This window comes from Pithys albifrons, chromosome Z (genome assembly GCF_047495875.1).
Source record: "Pithys albifrons albifrons isolate INPA30051 chromosome Z, PitAlb_v1, whole genome shotgun sequence".
NCBI lineage: Eukaryota > Metazoa > Chordata > Aves > Passeriformes > Thamnophilidae > Pithys > Pithys albifrons.
The window spans coordinates 35,072,570-35,096,946 of record NC_092497.1 but is presented as its reverse complement, the minus strand read 5'-3'; the positions used below and the strand labels follow the sequence as shown (position 1 = coordinate 35,096,946).

Sequence of the window (24,377 nt, the reverse complement as noted above, 5' to 3'; positions counted from 1 at the left end):
TAAAGTTACCTCCGGAGTAAAATGATAAAATACATAGTTGTGTCACCTATGTACATACTGAGCAAATGTCATCTTTACTTTTAAGTATTCAAAAACTACTGCTAAGATTTTAACAAAAGATGTGTCTGTTTTAATTATCCCCACAACATAATGAATGTACTGATTGGGGGTTGGAAATTCACACATCCATTCTGCAAACTCCTTCTCAACTCCAAAGCAACTTCTGTTTACCCATTGTTACTGTTCATGCTTGTTTTGCAGATCAAATCCTGCCCTTTTTTGCATCAGTTTTTGGCTTATGTTGTTCTTGACTACCCTGAAGTCTCAGTTACTCTTCAGGATGTTGTACAAAGGTTATTCAAGGCATTATCATACTACATATTCATCTTGGAGATGAGAGAAAAAAAAAGTTGCAAAAATGCCTTTAACTGTGGGGTTTTCATGGTGCTTATGAGTATTACAAGCTCTTACAAAATGCAGTGTGCATTAAAAAACAAGAAGTGTTTTCAGCCTAGTTTTGTATTGGATCAAGAGAAGAAAAACACTTGACAAGAAAAAAAGTAAAATATTATACGCAGAGACCATCCTTTAGCTTTGCTGACCCCATACTTAATATGCTTCCAAGGCTAAACATTATAAAAATCTTTTTTGTCCCTGCTTTGCTCTTGTTTTCATACTAATAATGCCATGTCAGGTGCATCTTACTGTATTTTATCCAGTAGTCTTTGATGCTAAAATACCTAGAGAGACAAAAACTCATTTAAAGATTGTTTCATCCTAAAACAGGTGGTTAAGAAAGGTTGATGAATCAGCTATTGACTAAGGAGAGACCAAAATAAGTATGTTAAAGGCTTAATGTTAAGCCTGTCACACTACATCTTTGTTGTTAGACTTGGTAGTGCCAGGAGATTTTCTGGGACACTGTAGCTCAGTCATCTGTACAGTTAGTTGTTAGAAGAGTTGCTGGCACAGATTTTGGCCTGTGCAGAGTTCATGACTTGGCATGGTACCATTTCTGGTGGGCACTTTGGACATGATCAGCCTGCTATGGAGCTTAAAAGGTAAATAGTGTGGATGTAAACTCTTTTGCAAGCTGGTCTCTGTGCCAGGGATCAGTCCTTGGGATATTTGTTGCTAGATACAGAGTCCTGATTTCAGGTGAGATTTGATCTCTGGTATGCACATTGAGAAGAATGAAACCTGGGAAAGAAAATCAGTTGTCACTCTGCAAACTTCAGGAATAATCTAACAATGGTTTCCCTTCCATGCAGTTGTCTCTAAACAGCTCTACATTGGTAGGCTCTAAATGCCCACCAACAGCACATTCACGAACGTTTTTTGTTAAAGGTGCAGATTATAGAAAGTGATGAAGGACTGCCTATACATCTCAATTAACTCATACCTTTATTAAAAGTAGATGATTAACATCTAGTAAAATTAAAAAAAAAAGTGCAGGAGTCTCAGAGTCGTTGCTGTGTATATTCCTATGGAGTAATTTCACATGCAAATTATTTATATTTGTACATATATCAATTAGACTTTAGACAATATAATGTTAAAATACAATTGCATTGAGGACCTAACCTGAAAAATAGAATTCCATGTTTTAATTGCAAAAATCAGTACCTGACATTAAAACAGACAAAAATGTCTTTCCTTGGAACTTGGTTTGGTAACAGAACTAACAATCCTAGCAACTCTTGGGAACTAAAACATGTTAAGAGATCTTCAGCTCTGAAACAGGAAACCTCAAAGGAAAAAAAGGGCTCCAAACAAAACTTACACAGTAAATATTGCCAATCCAGTGAAGGCTAGCCAGCACTTCAGCTTTCTCATATAAATATCACAAATAAAAAGAAACAGCAATTTATTTTCAAGTGTTTTTCTCACTTGAAAAATGTCAATATTTTATATTTTATTTATAGCACATGCATGGTGCACTAGTGTCCCACCAAAGGTAAATCAAACTGATCTCTTCCAAAAGTCTCTTCTGTGCTGTGTGGATTAATGCCTCACAGCTCTTCACTGCATTGTTTGGTTTGGGTTTTTATTTTTTAGTTCAGCAGAGCACATGCCATTTAGTAGTGTTTGGTATTTTCAATGTATGGCATGACTTTGTATGTGGTGTCTTTGTTTGATTACTGTGTGGTTTGAGTCTGATGATGATGTTCCATTGCATGGTATTTGATACAATTTGTTCTCAAGCTTTTCCTGTGAATTGTGAAGACAGCAGCTTCTCATGCAAGATCTGTTAGGTACTGAGGGATCAATGTCACTCCAGGTTATATGACTGAGGACAGCTGCACTGCTGTACTGAATCATGGAGTCACGTCCTCCAAAGCTTGCACTACAGCTGCAGATCCAGATTTTCTCTTTAAAAACCTTCTATACAAACATAAAGAAACTTAGGTGAACAGAGACTTAATAAAGTGGTGATTTGGTAAAGGGGTGAAAGCCATTCTGTCTGGAAGCGGAGATGTAAATACTCACTGTTGGGTTGAAGTGCTATTATCTGGCCAGGCTAACGACCAAAGAAACACAGCATAGTTGTTCGCTACAAGAGTCTGGTCATTCTGACACCTTGGGTCCCACCTTCAACTAGGCCACAACTTTTATTTGGAATTAGAAGATATATAATAAAGTCTTCAGTCAGAAGCTACATATTTAGGCCCAACACATGGCTCGAAGTTTTTAATGCTAGATGTCATTAATTCCATCAATCTTAATTGAAGATTTTCCTCAATAAAGCATGAGAAAAATCAGGAAAACAGCACCCCAGCAGGAGATGATGTGCCAATATGTGCTTGGGCACTTCAGCTGGTAAGTCCCTCTTAGGGTTAGAAGTCATGTCCAATTATTGCTTGATCTGCTTACACCTGTTTTCTCAGTAACAGTGGGGTGGTTTGGCATTTGTCCGTAAAGCAAAGGTTTTGTGGCTAAAGACCACACTTCCATTTTCCAAGACAAAGTTTTAATAGAACAGCTGAGAAATACCTGCAATAGTTAATTTCTACAGGGGTAAGGGCAGAAAACTTCCCACAATAAAAGTGCATAAAATCCTGCACACACTTTTAGAATGTGAAAACACTTTCCATGCTGTGTGGATTACAATGCTCTCTTCTTAGTTTAAATTTTCAGTGACAGTTAAAACTACTGTACATGCTTAGATCCTTGTGCCCTTTCTGTCAAAAGGGTATTAGTAAAACCAAAACCTGGAGGGACATGGATATTGTTCCTACTGGTGTTCATACAGTCAAGAAATCAACTGTAAAAGTTTTGAGGACTGGCAAGTAATGTTGAATGATTCAATATTAAAAACTAAACACTTTTGAATAGGAGCAAATAAAAGTAAAACAATTTGTGTTACTACTAGAGAAATTTGAGGTTTGGTAATCTAAGGGGAAACTAACAAATTAGTACAGCAATATAGGTGAGCTATAATAAACAGCAGCAGTTTGGAACTGCAATAAGTAGATCCAGTCTGATCCCATAGTTGTAGAAGAGGAAGATCTAAAATGTCCTTTTGCTTTTACTAGTGGTATTTGACAGCATCACTAATTATCCCATCACCACTGTGGCAAAGAAATTGAAGTACTGAGATTTCAGGGATTCACAGCAGAGGCATAATTCTTTTTTTCCTCATGGATTTAAAGACCAGGGAAATAGTACCAACCACCCAACCACAAATAAGCAGAGAGATATAATAACTGCTGAAAAATAATTTACATCCATTCCTGAGAATATCAAAATAAGAAAAAATACTTGAAAATTTACCTCACTGTTCATTTCACAACCCATTTTGGTGATCCTTACAACTAACCCTTATAAGACATTTTATTCCTCTTGGGTGGTGCTTCCAACGACCACCAAAATACTGGGAATTCTGCCTTTGAAATAAATCAATGGATGTTTCATCACACTAATTCTAACTCTTTGCAACATACAGCAGTTTTAATGGTGCCCTATAGGACTACTCAAGCAAAAAGGTGCTACTTGCCCATACAATCTTTATACTCCTCCAACCATTAGCTAAAATAGACATGAAGCAAATTTCATTTAGAAATAAGGCACTCATTCTTAACTGTGACTTTGAACAAGTCACCAAGGGAGGTGATGTGTTTCTTCATTACCTGTATTTGTTTCAGGAAGGCTGGATGTTTTCTCTTTTAACCACACACTGGCTGCTGAGAGCAGTGCCAGGGTACTCTGTGTTTCAAAGATTTGGGGTAGCTGTAGGTTCTGTCAGGCCTTTAAAATCTGCTTGAAATTGTCACAGGTCTCTCTCTCTCTTACACACACACAACCACAACTTGTTTAAAAAGTACCTACAAGGTGGAATCTCCTTTCTCTGTGCCAGGAGGAGTTCTGGAGTGATGGCTGACAATGTACCTATTCAGTACATTCATTCATATTTTACTCCAGTGTGCGAGATCCCAGCCCCGCTTAAAACTGCAGAAGTATTACTGACCGAAGTCTGAAATTCATACAGCTTCTCAAGTTATATCTACTCAATTAATGGGGCTTCTTTCCATTGTACAACTTGATGTACAGCTTGGGGAGAGGGGAGGGGAAATGGGCACGCTACAAACCCTTCAATGTAACTGTCTTTGGGGGAAATCACTAGCTGCCAATGTTATAAGGACCTCTAAGCCTCAGAGGTCCAGCAGCCCACACCAGCAGTCTGCTGCCAGCTCCACACTCATCTGACAGACCTAAAAAGCCAGGCAATTCTTTTTTAAAGAAAGGATGGATTTTCTTAAAACACAGTTGTATGGTGTATAGTGAATTCTGTTGCCAAAATTAATTACTAATATACATTCTATTAAACGGAAACGAAGATGGCTAGCTTGCTCTGCTGCCAGTAACTAGGTTTGACAGTGAGAAATGCAAGGATTGTTGTCTTACCATGGTCACTGTCATCCCATTCACTGTTTCTAGGTGTCACTCTGAGTGCTAATGGTCTTAGCAGCCCTAGGAGTATTGCAGAGTGCCCTGGCCTTCAAGAAACGGCATCTTCAACGGGCAGGCTTGGCTGTTTGGGAGAAACCCCGCAGCAATATTCTGCGTTATTCAAATAGCTGCGTGTCTTGTTTTGTGTTTCGATAGAGCCTCTAGATCTACTTTTCACATCAACCTGTAGTGTAAGTAGAGGAGGCAGCGGCAGGCCGCGCTTTGTAAGCCCCAGACCTTGTCGAGGTGGGGTGAAGACGCACGCACAGAGAGGCCTGGCAGGGAGAGAGGGAGATGCTTTCCCCGCGGCAGCGACAGCCACTGCTCCTCTTCCCCGCGCCGGGGACACCGGACCGCCAGGCGCCCGCGGCCCGACCTGCGCCGTTGCCCTGGGGCTCGGCTGCCGGAGCGGCGGCGGCGGCATCGCGGGCGGTGCGAGCTGCGACTGCCCCCGCCCGCCGGGGTCGGTGGCCGCGCTCACGGGGACGGGCACGCTGGCCTCGGGCCCGCCCGTCGGGGCGGTGGTAGGCTCCCGCCGTGCCTCCCGGCGCATAAAAGCAGGCGGCGGGGGCCGGCCAGGGGCAGCGGCTGGCGGCGGCGCGGGCGCGACCGGCGGTGATGGAGCAGCCGGTGCAGACCGAGACGTGGAAGGCACGGAGCCTGCAGGAGCTGGTCCGCATCCTCCATCAGATATTCTCCGAGGACAAAGTCAGCGTGGAGGAGGTGCAGGCGCTGATGGAGTCGTACGAGAGCAACCCCGAAGAGTGGCTGCAGTACGCCAAGTTCGACCAGTACAGGTACGGAACAATGCGGAGCCTCCGGCAGCGCAAGCGGTGCCGGTGGCAGAACGGAGCCGCGGATGAGGACCGGGGACCGAAGGGCGGACACCCCACGCCTCCGCCTCGGACCAGCGGACAGCCCCTCCGCGGGGGCGAAGGGCAAAGACCCCCGGGGAGGTGGGCGCGGGGGCACACAGCGGGGCCGCGGCGGGGCCGGGAGGCGGAGGGGGCGGGGAGCGGGCGGGGCGGCCGCGGCCAATGGCGACACCGGTGGCCCCCCACCGGCCCCGCACTCGGCCTCGGCCACCCTTCTTCCCCCCGCGCAGTCCTGCCCTGGGCACTGCCGGAGCGCGGCGCTCCTTCCGCAGGGGTATCCCGAGGGAGAGGGAGAGAAGCCTGCCGAAGCAGCCCAAATAGACGAATACATACGTGAATGAAGTGAAAGGAAGCAGCCCGGGAGAAGCGTGTCGGCTGCCCGGGTTTTGCGCCGGTTGTTGTCGGGAGGGAAGGCGCGCAGAGTGGCCCGCGCAAAGAGGGTGTTGGGCGCCCGTGGCGGAGCCCGTGGATGCGTGTTCAGCCCTACCACGGGCTGTGCCGCCGCACCCGCTTCAGGCTCTGCCTCCGGCGGCTTTTTGCTGGTCTCCAGGAGGAAGGAAAATACCTATCAGAGTTTTAACTCTCTCCTGATTTACTCCTGTCGTTGTTGGCTTTTCGGTCTTAAACTTCAAGATAAATACGTTTTATTCCAGTTTTTCCTTAAAACAAAATAAAACAAAACCCTACCCAAACCAAAGAACAACAAAAACAAACAAACAAAAACAACAAAAAACCAAACCAAAACAACAAAACCCCAAATTTTTTCCTTTTAACATTGCTATTATGGAAGCATCGTTCTAGCTTGACTTTTCTTTAGCCTCTTTTCACCTCACTTTGACCAGCCTCCATTCAGGACAAGATGTGTAACAGAACATAAGAAACTAAGCACCAGAAAAACAAAGTGCATTAACATTAGAAGTATGCACGGCAACCTTTTATTTATTTTTTTGTTTTATTTCTGGCCAGCCAGACTTTCTGTACAGAAATAACAGAACTTGAAAAGTTTGGTCAAATGCTAGCATTGAGTGCTTATGTTCTGACATCATAGGAAAAGTATGTATACCTGATACTTGCACAGATTGTGGCTGTAAGTGAGAGGCAGCATATAGATACATACACATTGTGCTTTGGAAGTAGTTTGTTATGCGCATCCTCTCTTGAGTAAAATAGAGTGTTCTTATGGGGATGCTGAATTGAAAGCATTCAATTGACATCAGTGCACTTTCTGTGGGCCCTTGATTGCATAGTTCAGGAGGGACTGAGGTGTCCCATCAGGCACATAAGTATTTTCTTTACTTGGTAAAGTGCAAATAGTCATGACTACAGCAAAATTAAATTTGAAGGTTTGTAACCCAATGGGTTTCTTGTACCATAACGGCTAGAAGTGTCAGCCCTGAATCAGAAGAGCCACACTATGGAAAGTAATGTTCTTTATCTAGTGACCTTTTAAAAAGGACAAGATTAGCAGCAGCTCAGGGAAGGCTTGTAGGAAACAAACATAAGATGTTATTTTTAAAGAAATTTTTCTCTGATAACCTTTGTTTAGAAGTAGATGCTGGTGAAAGTTTCCTCACAGGTGCTTTATCCACACAAAAATGCTACAATACAAGACATGGAACTTTCAGAAACAGAGTGAGAGGACCATGGCCAGGAAGCCTGACATCTTCATTCTTTGTTTTTTGGCTTCATACAAAAGAGTGCTGTGTAGAAGGAAAGCCAAGAATATCAGAAAAAGAGCTGCAGAAGAATGTAACTATGTATTTTTCTTGTTTCGTTGCAGTCCTCTGTTTCTAATTATAAGCCAGCTGCTGAAATGACTTCATTCAATAACTATTTTGATTTGATCCTGTCTACCACTTTAGTCTCAAACTCACAGTTCCCAAACTCCAATCATCTATGTAATGCAAAAGAAATATGATTCTAAAATATTAGATATTTCCTTCTTTCTCCTTCCTAGAGAAAGAGCACTTACACACACACACACACAAAAAGTTACAAACACAATTTCATTTTTCTAAGTAAAACTTGGATTCCAAGGGGAAAAAAAGCATTTTTATATGTCACAACCTTCTTTCTTAACCATATAATTTTGGCTTTTATAGGCATAGCAGTACATTAAAGAGCAAACACTTTGTATTTCAGATACACAAGAAATCTTGTGGACAATGGAAATGGGAAGTTCAACTTGATGATCTTGTGCTGGGGTGAAGGGCATGGCAGGTTTGTATCCAAAGGCTATGTTTTAGCAAACATAAATCCACTATATCTTTCACTGTCATACAAAACAGAGAAAAATAATCAGCCCTATGGGAGCTTTGAGAAGGTGTCTGGAAAACTAAGTAGTGCAGAATTCCTACTCATACAACAGTCCTGAATATTTGCTGTAACTTCTGCAAATTTGTACCTCATGGTCATTTTTAAAGCACTCATGTGGTTTTCTACCAAAGCTAAGCTTCCCTTCTGTCAGAGGAAGTTTTTTGTCCCAGAGATACAGTGATTGATAAGACCCTGTTCAACCTGTCCCATACAACAGTCCTATGTAACTCAGTTGCAGAAGAAGGACTAGGTACAGTTTAAATAGTCTTTGTTCTCTCAGTGTATTTAAATCTCCCTCTGTGACAAGATAAGAAAAGTAGATTTGGGTTAGGACGTCAAACAGTGAGGAAGAAGTCCCTTTTCAGGAGTATTTGGCTTTCTTTAGGTTCTCCTCCCTCAAAATGGACCATATTGCTGATCGCCATACTGAGTTGTGTACGCAGATTATACACTTGCTTGTGTAGTTCTACGCAATATGAGGGCAGGATCTGATCTTGGAGGGTCTTTTGTGAAGTGTTGGGTAAAGCAAAACAGGGAATAACAAAATTGACATGTTTTGACTGAATATTCTTACCTCTACATAGAAGAGCTAACAAGATATAGGAATAGGGTTTTTTGTTTCTTGCAATTGAACTTTTACAGTATTCTTTAGCAGATGCCATAATGTCATACTCAGTGGGATGTAGGAACCAAGCCCACCCCCTCTACTCCTTCCAGGCTATTCCCACAAAGCCTGTAATTTATATCAAACTATGTTTGAGTTGGATGAGGATTTGCTAGAGCTAGACTGAGACCACAAGTTGTTTTTGCTTCCTACATGAAGGGAATCCAATTTCCTTGTGGTTTGTGGAAGCATCATGACAACGTGGCATTGGTGAATTGTTCTGAAGCATCTCAGTTCATAAGAAATGCCAATGTTTGTTTACCAAAACCAGTAAAATACAAGTACAAAGTTTTTGATTGAAACTCATTCCAAGAGGATCAAATTCCTGCTTCTCTCTTGTCCCTGATGAGTGACAAGCTCTCCCTTTGTTGTAATCCCATTGAGTTCTGTAGCAGTTAGTCCAGTATTTAAAAAAAAAAGCCAAAAGCAAAGTACAAATCTAGCCCCTATTTAAGTCTCCAAATGTAGCAATTACACCACACTTCAGAGAAAGAAGACAGATCAATAAAGTAAACAAATCATACCAGATCCTGTTGGTTTTTCATGCCTTGCCAGGAAGATAAACAGCATAGTGTAGCTGGTTGTACTTAGTGCTATCAGAGTGAGAAGTACAGCATTTTTTTACTCAGCAATGCCTGTGCACCCCAGCAGTAAAGGAACTCTAGAAATTAAACAGAATTAGTTCATTTCTTCAAGTTTTGGGAGCGAGCATGGTGGATTTGCAAGTATTAGATATTCTTGCAAGTTTATACTAGTCTCTGCCTGGGATCACAGTGGAAGAATTGTTTTGGACCAGAAGAGCTTTCATGTTCTGAAGAAATTTTCAGTCCTACTCCTCCCTCCACACTTTCTTTGTGTTTCTCTATGTCAAAGTCATAGGCTGATCAATATCTGACTCTTGTCCAAATCCTGCTATCTGTGAGCTTATCTCAATACTTTTCCAAAGTAGAAGTTTTAAGTAGACATACCTTAATGCATGACCCCTGTGCAACGGAATTGCCTTCTAAGGCTCTGTCCAGATACAATGTGCTATGTCATCTGCCCTGTTTGTTGTACTGAAATTAAATATGCATATCACACTGAGTTTGGTTATTCTTTTTACATATATAGCAGCATCCATGATCATACTGACTCACACTGCTTTATGAAGATCCTCCAGGGAAATCTAAAGGAGACTCTGTTTGAATGGCCTGAGAAAAAGGGGAATGGTGAGATGACTAAGAAATCAGAACGAGTTTTGAGGGAAAATCAGTGTGCCTACATTAATGGTAAGCTATTAAGCTTGTTTTGACAGCCACCTATCATGAGTCTTATTCCTAACAGAAGAGTTCATCTGCTTTCTAGTCTCCCTTATTAACAGTATAATACTTCAGGCACAGTTTAAGAATGTGACTTTCTAGATTCTGCATAAACCTGTATTTAGAGTCAGTAAAACAACCACTACAAATTGTTCTTTCAATTCACTCTTAAGACAATGCAGTAATTGCCTGATTCTTTAATATGCTGCATATCTCCTTTACATGGAGCAGCTTTTCAGCACTGTGCCCCTAGTGACTATCCAAAATTGCTTGGAAACATAGACCTTAAATAGTATTTTGTAAGATATAAGAGAACCAAAGTCTAGATAGCTTGATCACCTTGCTTTTTTTTTTCCCCAAAGAAGCAATCCTTTTGCTCAGTCATGGAAAATCAATTTCAAAAATGTTAAAAGCTATCTATGAAACAAACTGATCATCCAGAAGCAGAGGCTCTGATTCACAGTGCTACTTCTTGTCCAAATCAGCAAGACTGTAGTGCTGAAGTGCAGTGTCAGCAGAATTGAAAAGCCCAATCTACAAACAATATGCCTGACTACACAGGATGACTAGGACTCTACCATAAGATTCCCTCAGTACCTCATTCCATCACATGTATCTGTACCTGTGTTATGCTGGAGGTCATCCTGGCGTAGTCCTCTGAGTGTAATGTATTCTGGTCCTATGAAAGACACAGCACATCATGCTGAACAGCAATGAGTTCTAGAACAAAGGTGAAGCATCAGAGATGGAGGTCATCTGTCTTTTATGTCATAGGCTATACACTTTTTAGGGCTAAGCTTGGGAACTTCCCTGTGGAGGGAGCCTCATGTTGGATTATGGAGTTAGCCAGGGTGAGGGGCTTTGGGGAAGAGACTAATGTTCTGCAGCCCTCTGTGGAAGGTATGCCATGTTAAGTGGAAGTGCAAAATCTTTAGAGCAGGAAATGCTGGAAGAAACTTGACACATCTGCTGGTGTTCCCATGCTAGGGATGTGGGTTCTCAAACTCAGTCAGGTTTTCCTACCTATGCAGTTCTTCTCAATGCAAACAACTGCACACTGTGTGCTTCTGATCCAAAGCTTCCTTGACTGTTTTACACAAATTTGGTATTCAGTTCTCTGAGGCAGTTTGGATCTCTGCCATGTTTCATAACAGATGTTTTGGTTCAAAAGTAATGTGTTAAACAAGCAGAAGGAAAACAATGACTGTGTGTTGATCACCATAACTACATCAATAGTAAGAGCCTTGAAGTTTCTGTCATGCTTCTTCATTGCTCTTAAACTTAAATCTTAGAACCCACTAAACTCTGTTTATTTGGGTTTCCCAATGATGAGCACAGATTTAGGACTTTCGCCCCTGCTTCTACATCCTCTATTTAGATAAAAGTATGTTGACGACACTTAGGGCTTACCTTACAGACGTATCAGAGTTCAGAGTTTACTCATGACTCTCAGAGTATCATGCCTATATTGCACAATACAGGTCCAGGTATTAATTTAAGTACAAAAGCCTGAGTTGTTTTTACAACAAGATCATAAACTTAAATTCAAATTCTCCTTAAAGTAACTCCAAAACTCCACTTCAGTGTGGAATGGATGTGGTTTATTCCATGGATGTGATTCTTCATACCTTAGATTTTTGGGTAATATCTACTCCACCAGTGCAGACTGACCAAACAACATACAGTGCCTTGTTTTACTACAGCTTCAGTTATGCTTACTATTCAGTTATAATTGGAAGTATGCCAGTCACTACTAATTTGTCACCTTATTCCAAAGAACAAATGAATCAAAAGGTTGTTCTCCAAACCAGAAAACTGGGAGGATTAATTAGGGAACAGATGCCCCTAGTAGAAGACAACTACATCTCTGTCCATAAATCCATGCCCCAAATGCATGTAGCTGAATTTACTGTGATTAATATCCCTGTTACTTGGGTAAGAACTAGCAATACAAAAGCTTTTTTTTGCCCATAAAGTATCTTCCTAATTTTTAGAAACACAAACCTTGCTGTTTTGGAAGGAGCTCTCCTAAAACAGTAAATGAACGTGAAGTCCCTTGGGACTGAGAGCTGGAAAATTACTGACAGTATGATCTCCCTTAAGTTTCTTGGGATTCCTATTGGCCTTTATCCTGTGGTTGATAATTTAGAAGTTGCATGAACAATGGAAAGCAATCACTGATTTGGAATTACTAGTGTGTTTAGAAATCTGTTCTAGAGGACAGCAGTCAAATTTCCTGTACTGAGTTATTTGTTGCCCATAAGTGTGGGCATGCCTAATTGCTTATGAGTTTCAGTTTAGAAAGCATTTTTCCAGACAATTTTGATCTCCCTGCTAACAAAATTTCTTCTTCCCTGTCCTTGCTGGTGTAGACTCCATTGGCCTGCACCGTGTGGAGAACATAAGCCACACAGAGACTGCTGTTAGCCTGCATTTGTACAGCCCACCCTTTGACACCTGTAACACCTTTGATCAGAGGACTGGACACAAGCACAAAGTCACGATGACCTTCTACAGCCAGTTTGGGGAAAGGACTGTCTGTGTAAGTACGAGATAATACACTCCTCACGCAGGCCTGGGCTCTGAGCCCCTGTACGAACGGTGCCAAGGGCTGCCCTCCCACCTGCATGGGCAGTGCCAGTGCCCCAGTACAGTAGGAGGTCCAGTATCAGTGTCCCTGGCCATCCCCATCTAGGATCGGCATAAAATCTGTTTACAAGTATAGCTTGATTTGTCAATCTGGACTTCCCCTGTGTGCAGTTCCCTGCTTTGTAGCTTGCCTCCCCTTTGTCATCAGGTAAATTGTGAGCAGAGAGAAGGATTAATAAGAAGTTTGCTACTAGCTAAGCATCTTCAGGCAGCAAGTGATGGTAAATGCAACCTATTGATTATATGGATGAAGGGATTGAGCCCATCTGCAAATTTGCAGCTGACACCAAGCTGAGGGGAAGTGTTGATCTGCTGGAGGGTAAGAGGGCTCTGCAGAGGAACCTGGACAGGCTGGATAGGTAGCCAGATCCAATGGGATGAGGTTCAATAAAACCAAGTTCCAGGTCCTGCAGTTTGGCCACAACAATCACAGTCAGTACTTCAGGCTGGGGCTGGAGCGGCTGGAGAGCAGCCAGGCAGAAAGAGTCCTGGGGGTTCTGATTGACAGGAAGCTGAACATGAGCCAGCAGTGTGCCCAGGTGGCCAAGGAGGCCAATGGCATCCTGGCTTGTATCAGGAATAGCATGGCTAGCAGGACCAAGAAAGTAATTCTTCCCCTGTACTCAGCAGTACTGTGTCCAGTTCTGGGCCACTCATTTTTGGAAGGATATTGAGATGCTGAAGCAGGTCCAGAGAAGGGCAACAAAGCTGGGGAGGGGTCCAGAGCACAAGTCCTGTGAGCAGTGGCTGAGGGAGCTGGAGTTGTTTAGCCCAGAGAGGAGGAGGCTCAGAGGAGACCTTATCGCTCTCCACTGCTACATGAGAGAAGGTTGTAGACAAGTGGGGGTTGGTCTCTTCTCCCAGGCAACCAGCAGTAGGACAAAAGGGCACAGGCTTAAGCTGTGGCAGGGGAGGTTTAGGTTAGACATTAGGAAGACATTTTCTACAGAGAGAGTGATTAGACATTGGAATGGGCTGCCCAGGGAGGTGGTAGAGTTACCATCCCTGGAAGTATTTAAGAAGAGACTGAGTGTTGCACTCACTGCCATAATTTAGTTGACAAGGTGATGTTCAGTTAGGTTGGACTCAATGATTTCAGAGGTCTCTTCCAACCCAGCTATTCTGTGGTTCTGTGTTTTGGACAGGTTTCGTCAGGTATAACATTTTCTACTTAAACTGTTCTGCCAAAGGTGAAGCATCACATTTCAAGTCAGAGGTTTTAAACCTTGTAGCTTCTTGTAAAGTCAAGAATTCTTCAAGAAATTTAAGTCTTTCAACTCACAACTTTAACATAGTAAGATTTGCTCTGAAACTGAAAGGAGGCTGGTTGTTGTCTGCATTCTTGAGCAATGGCATGAGATTTTATGTGGATAAGAAAGAAATCTTAAGATCACTTTTGGGGTGACCAAACTAGGACACCTGGGAGAGGTTAATAACATTCCTTTCAGCACTATTCCATTGGGGAAAATGCTCAGTTCCCAATCCTGGGAAAAATGACTACTTATGTGGAGAAAGAACTGATTCATGACATTCAGCCAGAGGTTCAAAGACTTTTCGGTTTTGTTAGATACTAAACAGTTTCCTCTTCCATTAAAGCCAGAAATTGACTGCTCAGGAGTTTCCTAGAGTAAGTCATTAGTAAGATCCACTTAAAGTTTTATATAATTATCAAGTATCATGTAAATTATTTTGTTGAAGCCTGTCAAATTACCAAACAGCTGAAACACAAATTTTGATCTTCCAGAGTTTGAAAGGTCTTTGAGAAAGCAAACTTGAATTTATAGTTCAGATTTTAAAAGGCATATAATGTGGAAAAAGATTGAACAAAATTCATGCAAGGATTTAATATTTGCTTGCTTTCTTTTTATTTTAAGTCTTTATTGAATATGAAGTATATAAGATAGTAAGGGAGACTAGATATTTTGACTTGGAGTGTTTTGCTACTCTGATCTGTAACCATCTGGCACTGTTTGTACCTTTTGTGGGAAACTGGATCTGGCTTACAGGAAAGAGGTAAATACTAATCATTGGGGCTCTTTCATGAATTCCTGTAAATGGAATTTCAGTAAGGGAGAAAGTGGTAGCAAGTCTGGGCCATCCAGCTGTCTGAAATGACTTCATTCTACAAAACCCTTCTTGTCTCAGAGACTTGGTTTCTGAAAAGCTGACTGGAAAAACAGGCTTTCTTCTACTTCTCAGATCATGAAAGGATGCAGGAAGATAGGGAGCTATAAATTTAAAATACCAAGAGAGTAATATAATGTATACATGTGTATCTTTTATAAGTGAGAAGATCTGCCTCACTAAAGCACGTTCATTGCTTCCTCTTAGTCTTAATTATTTTGCAGGTAAAACACAAAGGTAAATCCCTAATGATTTCTGGCCATGATTACATCTTGGTTAACTAGCTCTCCAGTAAATACATAATAAGTTATATAGGCCTAATAATAAAGATAGTATGTGTGTCAAAGGACTTGCCCATGAAAGTAACTGCACAGTTCAGTACAGACCATGAGAATACTGATAGGAAAGTTCACTGTGGGACAATTAATTTTGTCTTCCGTGTCACAGCGCATCAGTTCCTGCTGCCAGGAATTTTTCTGGAGGAGGCAGTATTCCTTTGCATTCTGTCTTCCAAGCAGTAGAGTAGAGCAGTTTCTGTCAAAATGAAGTAGAGTAGGCTATCAGTGAGAGAACCTAGTCTGGAGGAGGAAGCATTCCTCAGCAGTCCCTTGTGTTGTGAGTTACTCATGGTCACAGAGCCAATGGACAGGGTGATTCTGTCAGGCACATAGTGCCTTCCCCCAGACTCTGGCGGGGAGAACTGAATGCTGTAACTATTTTTAAATGCTGAGTTACTCTGGAGACAAAGGTCCACAATGGGACTGCGAAATAGGTGATGACTGTCTCTTTCCCTAAAAGAAGAACCTCTCCTCTTTCATTTTAGGCAACAGCAGTGCCGCAGGAAAACAACTGAGAAGCACCAGCATGAATTTACATAAGACCTACTGAATGTTTAACCAGGGACAGAAGACTTGCATGGCTAAGGTCGACAGCCAGATATATTTTGATGCCTTGTACATTGGAGTACACTAGGGCAGCTTCCAGGCCACCTGCAGTTTCCTCAAGCAAATGCCAATTATGGGACACTAAGCTGACTAGTGCCATAAACTGCTTCAGAGGTTTGCTGCCCATTCTTAGGCTTCTGTGAGAATAAAGTAGTTTGTTTTCTAATTCTAGCCTCTTTTTAACTCCACTTTTGATATTGCTCTGAGGGTATCAGAAATAGGATTTTTAAATCTCATCTGATAATTCTCAATAGACCTATGGGGATGTATGCTCTCAATGTAATTAATAACTATATAAACTTTTAAGCTTCCAGTCACTTGTACCTATGTACACTAGATAAAATTAACAGCAGCTTTTTTTTTTAATTAAGTCTTTTAGGTTTTAATGCCCTAAGCCATCTTGATAGTTTTGTGCATTTTTTGTTATTTTTTACATTTAATTTGTCAGATCTCATTTTAAATAGGAGCAGATAAATATGCTTCATGCACAATGATTCTCCAAATTGATTGCACAGAGATGTGGCTTTTAATACGACCAATCACACTTTTTCAGCTAATTTCCAGTTCCCAAAGTATTCTGTATAGTTAATGAAGAGGAAAATTGAAATAAAACTGGATTTGTGCACACATTTCAGAGTTTGCTGCATTTTTCGCCTGGTGATTAAAATATTTATTACACTTTACCAAAATCCACATTCCTCATGAACTCTAAATCTTTTCCAAGCAATACACTATTAGAAAAGACTTTTAAAAGCTGGAAGTATTTCAAACATGCAAGGAATCCTGATTCCAATTAAGTTGGTGAGAGTTCAACCTTTGAGTTTGCTGATGCTTAGTTTTATCCTCCAGATTTAGTTAGAAGGAAAGAACCATCTTGAAGGTGGTAGCTCTAATTAAACATATCAAAATCAGCAGAACCGCCTGCACTGAGGCTATGCCATTCATTTAATGCAGCCAATAACATATCACAAGTAGAAAATGTGTAGAAATTTTCCAAGTCTTTTAGGTGACTGCTGGTTACTCAGACCATCATTTAAATTTTAGCAGCATTGGTTTTAGATGAGTTGCATACTTTCCTCTGTATTGAAAAGCCCTGAAAATGTTTACTTTATGAGACCACATTTCCAAGGAGGATGTGTCAAATTTTCAAAAAATGTTTGAGCACTGTAACTGTTTTGTAGTGAACCTATGCCTTGCTGTGAGAACATCACAGCATCAGAGATGAGCTGGGGCTGACAGTCCCGTGCCCTGCTCATGCAGGGTCACTTGCAGCAGGTTGCTCAGGACTATGTCTAGTTGGGTGTTGAGTATCTACAAGGACCAAGGGTCCTACTGCAGCCTTTCTTGGCAAACTCTTCCAGTATTTTGCCACCCTTGTAGTAAAAAAGCCTTTTGTTTAGGTAGAATATCTTGCATTTCAGTTTGCACCCATTGCCTCTTGTGCTCCTCATCCTTCTCACAGAAAATTAGAAGTTGCATTTAACTAACTTCAAATATAGCATATTCATCAGGCTTTTGCTAACTGGGAAAAACTGAAGAACAAACCAAATAGCTTGTAGACTACATGCTCATTCAGGTCTGGGAAATGGGAAGATTAGAGAGGCAGCCAAGAAGCACACAGTGATGACAGTAGCTAGGTGTACCAAGATCCACAGACACAGAATCCCAGCTAGTACTCCAGCTAGCCACATACATGTCTAGCAAGCGAGACACAGGAAACCAGGCAGAAATGATAACAGCAATGTGCCAGAGTTGTCCCAAACACTGATTAGCTACAGTAAACATGGTATCATACATTGCATAGGATAACACAAGGAATTTCAATATTTCAGAAGAACGTACTTACCAGGTACTTATGTCCTCCATACCAGGAACATATGGAGGATAGCATCCCCAACATACAGTGTACAAATACAGAAAATCTCAAGAGAAATGTCTAATTGGTTCCAGAGTCCTCAGAACATATACCACAGCCACCACTTTTGCTACTTACTAAGTACTACCCATGCATCAAGTGGTCTGAACAGCATAAGTATAAAGCTAATACCTACAAAAGCAATATTTAATCAACAAATATCAAATGATATAATGAGAAATAGAACCACCTTTTCACTTTCACAAATATGTTCATGTAACTTGTGCTGGTTAAAAACACAGAAACCAATAATGGCAAAGTAGTATTTGCACACTGTTATGGCTGAACAGCCAGGCTTCTGGCATATGAATATACTTAAGCTTTTGAGTAGTGTTAACTGGCCATCTGATGAGGTAGAAATATGCTGTAAGATAACAATCAGCTTTCATTGGGCAATGAACAGATGTTTAGCATTTCATATGGTTTCATCTGGGAAGGTGCTATTGAGGAGTGTCACTGTAAACTGAAGACAGTTTAATATTTACCTGGGTTAAGATCCTTAAGTTGTAAGAGATAATGCCCCAAACAATTCAGGATGGTAACAGCAGCAGAAACTCAATCTAAAGACAATTTGGTGCATTAACCAAGGCACAGAGAGGCAAGGTGCCAGGAAAAGAGTGGGGTGAAGTGCAATATTTACATGGATTCTGTAAATTGCAAGAGTTTGGTGGTTTTGTTTTTGTTTTGGAAAGTCATTATTAGAAATCTTGCAAGAAGACAAATTGTTTATTGAAGACATGTTTTACATGGGAAGGCTCTGTAGCAAAGAGTCCTTTGGAAGACATATGCCATATGCAAGGGAAAAGATGACAATTCTTCAGGAAGGATGTCTGTGACAAGGACAGAAGTTTTAGACATGCTCTAGGATGGTTTCACATATGTATAACCTGCAAGTGAGCAGCTCCTTTTCTCCACCTGCTAAAATGTGTGATCTCCTAAGCATCTAACAGGAATTGTTGCTCAGAGAGGTCCCTTTGCTGAGTAAACAGTTTGTTAATATTCTTCTGGATAATTGAGCCCAGAGTTACTTTGTGTCTAACTCAATATAAAATCTTGGCATACACAAATCAGTTCAATTTGTTAGTTAAGCGTGGGTAACAGCTGAGTCTCATGATGGATTGTTCATCGTCCATTGTTGATATATAGAGGAACACAGAACAATCAAAATCCACCCTATATGTAACCCTTCTTCTATTATGGGATTTTTTGATTAAACCATTAAGATGCAAGGTGTGCTATTCCCTGGCTACTCCTTGTAGCTATTTTTTCAGACTCCTCACATGTCCAAGCGAAAGCGATGTTGCAGTAACAGAGCCTCCCCAAGGGTAAAAGAGTTAACCTGCTACAGTAAATCTGTTTGCAGAGATAAGCAGAACCAATCAAGCAGAAGGTCAGCGCTTTTCAACCATATTATATGTTCTGCTCTTGCCAGTTTAGCTCATGAAAGACTTCACTGTCCATGAATGTCAGAGCCCTGTGTTCTGTGAATGGAGAGTAGCTCCAACCCCTCTGTCTGGTACAGGCAGCAAACCCACCATGTGCTGATCTTTTAAGACTATTCGTAATACTTGTAGCTCCTATGAAGCTTCATTCAATAATTTTACTTTAAATCTTTGAACCCTGTGAGCATTCAAGACTACACTGTATTTCTTCAGGGATGAATGGCCCCCAAAATAGGGATAGACAAACTCTTGTGACCTAATTGGTCTTTTGTGCGTACCACACAAGAAACATTTGAAGGGTCTTTACTGAGTAATGAAACATCTTATGTCTTTTCCAGATCTGTTTCCTCTCTGCTTTAGTCTCCAATTTACTAAAAACCTTTGTTACAGACAAGTGAGTGTATTATTTTCTCTTAAGACAACTTCTTGACATCTAAGGTGTACCTCTTTCCTGTCTCATTGCGGGCTGAGAAGAACACATAATATTAAAATCAGCTCTATTTGCATTTCACTTCCCAGTAGGAAAAAACTCCTTTTTGAGCCATCAATATAAAGTACATGTGCTGGTCATAGACTCCTGCTTAGATTTATTTTTCCAGGCTATTTTACTCTTTCAGGCTCCTGTACTCACTCCCAGGTTTAGTTTAGCTAATTAGTTGACCTATGACCAGTGGTGGTGCAGAACATTTTAAAATATGACGATTACATGTGAATTAATGTATTTCTTAGGAGATGAAACTTCATTAATCTGCTTCTTTAATTCATAAAGATTAAAGAAATTACATAAGAGGATTATGTGGCACATACTACTCTTTTCTGGTCAGTTTCCCTGAGATTCACATGAAACACAAAGCAAGCATGAGAAAAACATTCCCTGACCAGAAAGTAAAACTCCTCTTTCAAAAACAGCTACATTTTCTTCTCTTCTCCCAGTCAGCGTTCAGATTCAGACCCTGAGTGTCTGTGGGTTTTCATTTTTGTTTTTTAAATCACATTGTGAATGCAAGGTATTTGATTTTCATTTTAAGTCACTTGCAAGTCAAGCTCTGAGAGCCAAGGCCAGAAAAATAAACTTTCTCTCTTCTTCCTAGCTGAAAAAGATGTCCTTGCAACACATCACCAGTTTGCAGTGAGCACTCTGATCAATTAAGATCGCTGAAAAATACTACTCTTGTTTCATCCTGCAGGCAGGTATACTGCTTTGTCCTTAAGAGAATTGCAAAACAGCTGTGTGAGTGCTTGGAGCCAGGCACAGAAACCTCCTGCTGGTCACTCATTTGGTGGATGACCCTGTGAGTGCATAAGGACAGGTGACTCTGAGGAGCAGAAACAGTTCTTGACATTGAAGAACTACTCTGTAAATGCTGAGGGTCTGTTGCTACTGCAAAGATCAAGTTCATTTGAAGACTGGTTACATGTAGAAGGTATGGTTTGAAACATTCACTGGAGCAATAAAAACCTGCTGGGAGGCACTCAGACCTGTGGCATATAGCTATTCCTCTGTTATAACTAGGGCTCTGAATGGGCCTCAGGTTGCTGGTGTGAAAATATTTACTGATCATATTCACAGGGAGAAAATCAGCATTTGTAAAAGCTTGCTTCAAGGGAAATGTGCTCAATAGCCCTGTTTAAACTCAGAGGCTGTAGAAAATGTCATCGTTTTGGGCTGGACCTTTATGCAATATAGGATGGAATAGAAATGCTGTTGTCAACTGAATTAAAATGTTTTACATTGACTGAAACAGCCTTTACTTGGACTGAGTGCCTAATTCTTGTCCTGAGACCTCAAGCTGTGTCCCTCCCCAAAAATGCTTACTTATGAATGAAAAGGTACTGCTTGAGAAAAGGTGTAAAAGCCAGTGTTTCATGTTCTCCACGAGTATTCAGAATTAGAGGCTCCAGACTGAATTGCATAAAGTAAAAAACGTAAATTATTGTTGCCTTTTTATATGCAATATGGTATCATTCACTTAATTCCTCTATGACTCATGGAAGCATGCTATTAGAGTGTAAATTAGAAAGAATTGGAGAGAATTAGACTGTGAATCATGAAATGAACTAGATTTTGCTCACATAATTTGTTTAGCCTTAACTGCTTGAGCATCTGAGCTCCTAAAAATATTTATTCCTACTGTATCAAGTCTATGGTAGGTGAGTAATATCAGGTTCTTTAATTATGAGGGAATTGAGGCACAGAGAAATTGGTGATTCTGTCAGACTGGACCGATAGCTCTACAAGCTGTTGGAAAGCTCATGGTATTTTTCCATTCATTTAGCTAATCTGTATTTCTGTAGCTGCCTAAAAAGACATTATCTTCCATGGAGAGCTAAAACATAAGGAGTAAATGCTCTTATAGAGCATGTATGTCGCCTGTAAAGACAGGCTGAGAGAGTTAGGTCTGTTCAGCCTGGAGAACAGAAGATTGCATGGAGACTGCATAGCAGCCTTTCCAGTATCTGAAAGGGCCTACAGGGAAGCTGAAGAGGGACTCTTCATCAGGAACTGTCCTGATAAGACAAGGGGGAATGGCTTCAAACTGAGAGTAAGTTTAGATGTTAGGAAGAAATTCTTTACTGTGAGGGTGGTGAGGCACTGGCACAAGTTGCCCAGAGAAGCTGTGGATGCTCCAACCCTGATGGAACTTAAAGCCAGGTTGCACAGGGTTTTCAGCAACCTGGTTTAGTGGGAGGTGTTCCTGGCCATGGCAGGGAGGTTGGAAAGAGATCATCTTTGGAGTTCCTTCCAACTCAGGCCATTCTAGGATTTGATGAAGTATTGCTCAGTTACCTTGCATTTCTATTTTAACCCTAAACAGTTGAACTAAGACTTAAAAATATCAAATGAGCCTTTATGGGGAAAGCCCACTCCCAAAAGAAATAACATTTTGTAATAATCTTTGACTCTGAAGTCACAACTATAACATCCAATAAAAGCATCTTGCATAATCAAAGTCCCAAACTTGTGCAGGTCTTTTCCACAGAGTTGAAAATTGTACAAAACAAACGGAAAATTCTTTCCATAGACTCATACTAAAATAAAGGTGATGTTTTGGAAACCCATTAGTTCTAAGCAAAACAAGACCAAATATTGACTTGCCTCTGGAATTCCTTTATTTGCACCTGCAGAACAGTTAGCAAGAGGATCTCAAGTAGATGGGTGAGTTATGGAGTCACTGTAATACTACATGCTTACCTTAATTATAAGGCATTTATTTGAAACAGTTGTTGCTCTCTAGCTGTAAGGGATATTCCCTTTGCCATTTGAAAAAACACAAGCAATTGCAATTAACTGCATTTTCAAAGTGCCGCTTGCTTGGATTTGCAATCCCTATTGAGAGCAAAAGAGACTCCAAAGTCCAGGCTTTGCCATAGGCTGCAGGCTCAATGGGATTAACTGTATGACGACATTTGTATAGTTCAGTGAGGAGCAATCAGCACCAAGGCTCACCAGTGGTTTAAAATGTACAAGCTGAGCAGTTGTTACCTTCAGCTATCTATCTATCTGACCATACACTTTTCAAAGGCTGAAGTGTCAAAGCAAATTGAAGAATCTTCTGAGACACCACAGTCTGTGGTTTTCCATATTAAGACACATTGAAATTAGTGCCAGATTTGTTAAGTGCAGAGCAGTAAATCACCAGAGTTCATGAGGAGCTACACATACTTTCAGCTGTTATTGGTGCAAGGTAGAAAGTGTGCCAGTAAGGTGACACTTAATAAACAGTGAAGCTGCAACCATTTCAACTGTCTCCATCATCATTCTCTCCCAACAGATTTAGGATGAAAAGAAAGAAAATATTTTGGTGGTGTACTAGTCATACTCACCAACATGACACCTTGGAACTAATAGTGGTTTAACCCTTTACAAAGATATTCTGACCTTGTTGGTAAATAAATATAGTGGCTTGAAAGCAGCTTCCTGACATTTATGAAAAGTGGCAGCACATTAATTTACCACACAGACATGCCTACATACTATGCAATGCTCTGGATTCATGGAAATTATTCTATTTAAACAAGATAATTTAAATAACCCTGCAAGGGGGAACATGCAACAAAGAAGGAAAGAGAATGACCTTGGATCAAGAAATCCTACTCACAGTAATCGTAAGGTTCTAAGACCAGAGTTGCTTAGACAAACCAGATCTGAAATGAATATTTTATAGAAGTCTCAATGAGCTCACAGCTTTAGCTCCTAAGAGCACATAAGATGTCCACGTGCAATATTCCCGTGAGGACTCTGGTGAAAGCATACCCCTAGAAAAGATTTGGAATTATTGATTGGTGAAAAGGCAATGATTTAACAGTTTAAAGCAGTGCTGATTTCTCAGTGTTACTACTAGTCATGTTATTGTGATGTAAATAGCTTATACCAAACACTAAGAGCGCTGAGAAGATATTTATTTTTGTTTAATAAGTACTTGAAGTTCCTATTAGCGACCAAAGTACAGGGCCTTGCTTGCTAGGGTGGGGACGTCATGGATTATAGGAGCCGGTATTGCCATCCTACTTGAATGAATCTTGGGCATATCTGAACTAGCTCTTTTTTGCTGATTGATAAAGGTCTGGTGCAGGACATTCACTGGAGCACTGTTCTGGGGTGTCCACTGGCCTCTTGGGATGCTGCAGCTCTGCTGGCATTTCTCCAAAGCATAGACTTTACTAGCTGACTGTGTGTTGACACAGAATCTCATAAGCCAGCTAACTTCTCAGGTAACTCCTCATGCTACCAGTGTCTCTTCCAGATATATCAGTAGTTTCCACGGGCTCATCCTTTGGCATCACATTTCAAGACAAGGCACAAGAAGGTAATTGACTTACAGGCAATCATGATGGGGGGAATGGGGTGTCTTTGTGATAAGAGTGGGTCTTATAATTAATTTTTATACTTCATGTATTAGTAAGTATAATGCCCAGCGACCAATGCAAAAGAAAACATCCTTTCTACAAGAGTTACTAGACTAGCTAGTACAATTATGAAAGATGGACAAGTTTCAGGCACATACAACCTCTTCCTGCATGGAGATAATGAGCACAGGGGATTTAATATCAGAAGAAATTTATGTATAAGATGACTACCCACTGGTTTACAGGAAAATTCTTGATGGAAGTGAGATTCTTTTATAGAAAGGTAATATCACCCTGAAAAAAATCAAACCACAACAAAAAAAAACAATAAAGAGGGATTGAAAGAAAATCT

At 40.9% G+C, this 24,377-nt stretch overlaps 1 protein-coding gene across 1 annotated transcript; it reads left to right on the top strand.

The window, feature by feature from the left end:
- The first annotated feature begins 5,516 nt into the window (after positions 1–5,516).
- On the top strand, positions 5,517–16,449 carry CDO1 (cysteine dioxygenase type 1). Its single transcript, XM_071580980.1, has 5 exons — positions 5,517–5,747; positions 7,968–8,045; positions 9,916–10,073; positions 12,476–12,645; positions 15,700–16,449. The coding sequence occupies exons 1-5, from the start codon at positions 5,569–5,571 to the stop codon at positions 15,727–15,729; spliced, it is 615 nt and encodes a 204-aa protein (XP_071437081.1). The 5' UTR covers positions 5,517–5,568; the 3' UTR covers positions 15,730–16,449.
- Positions 16,450–24,377: the final 7,928 nt, after the last annotated feature.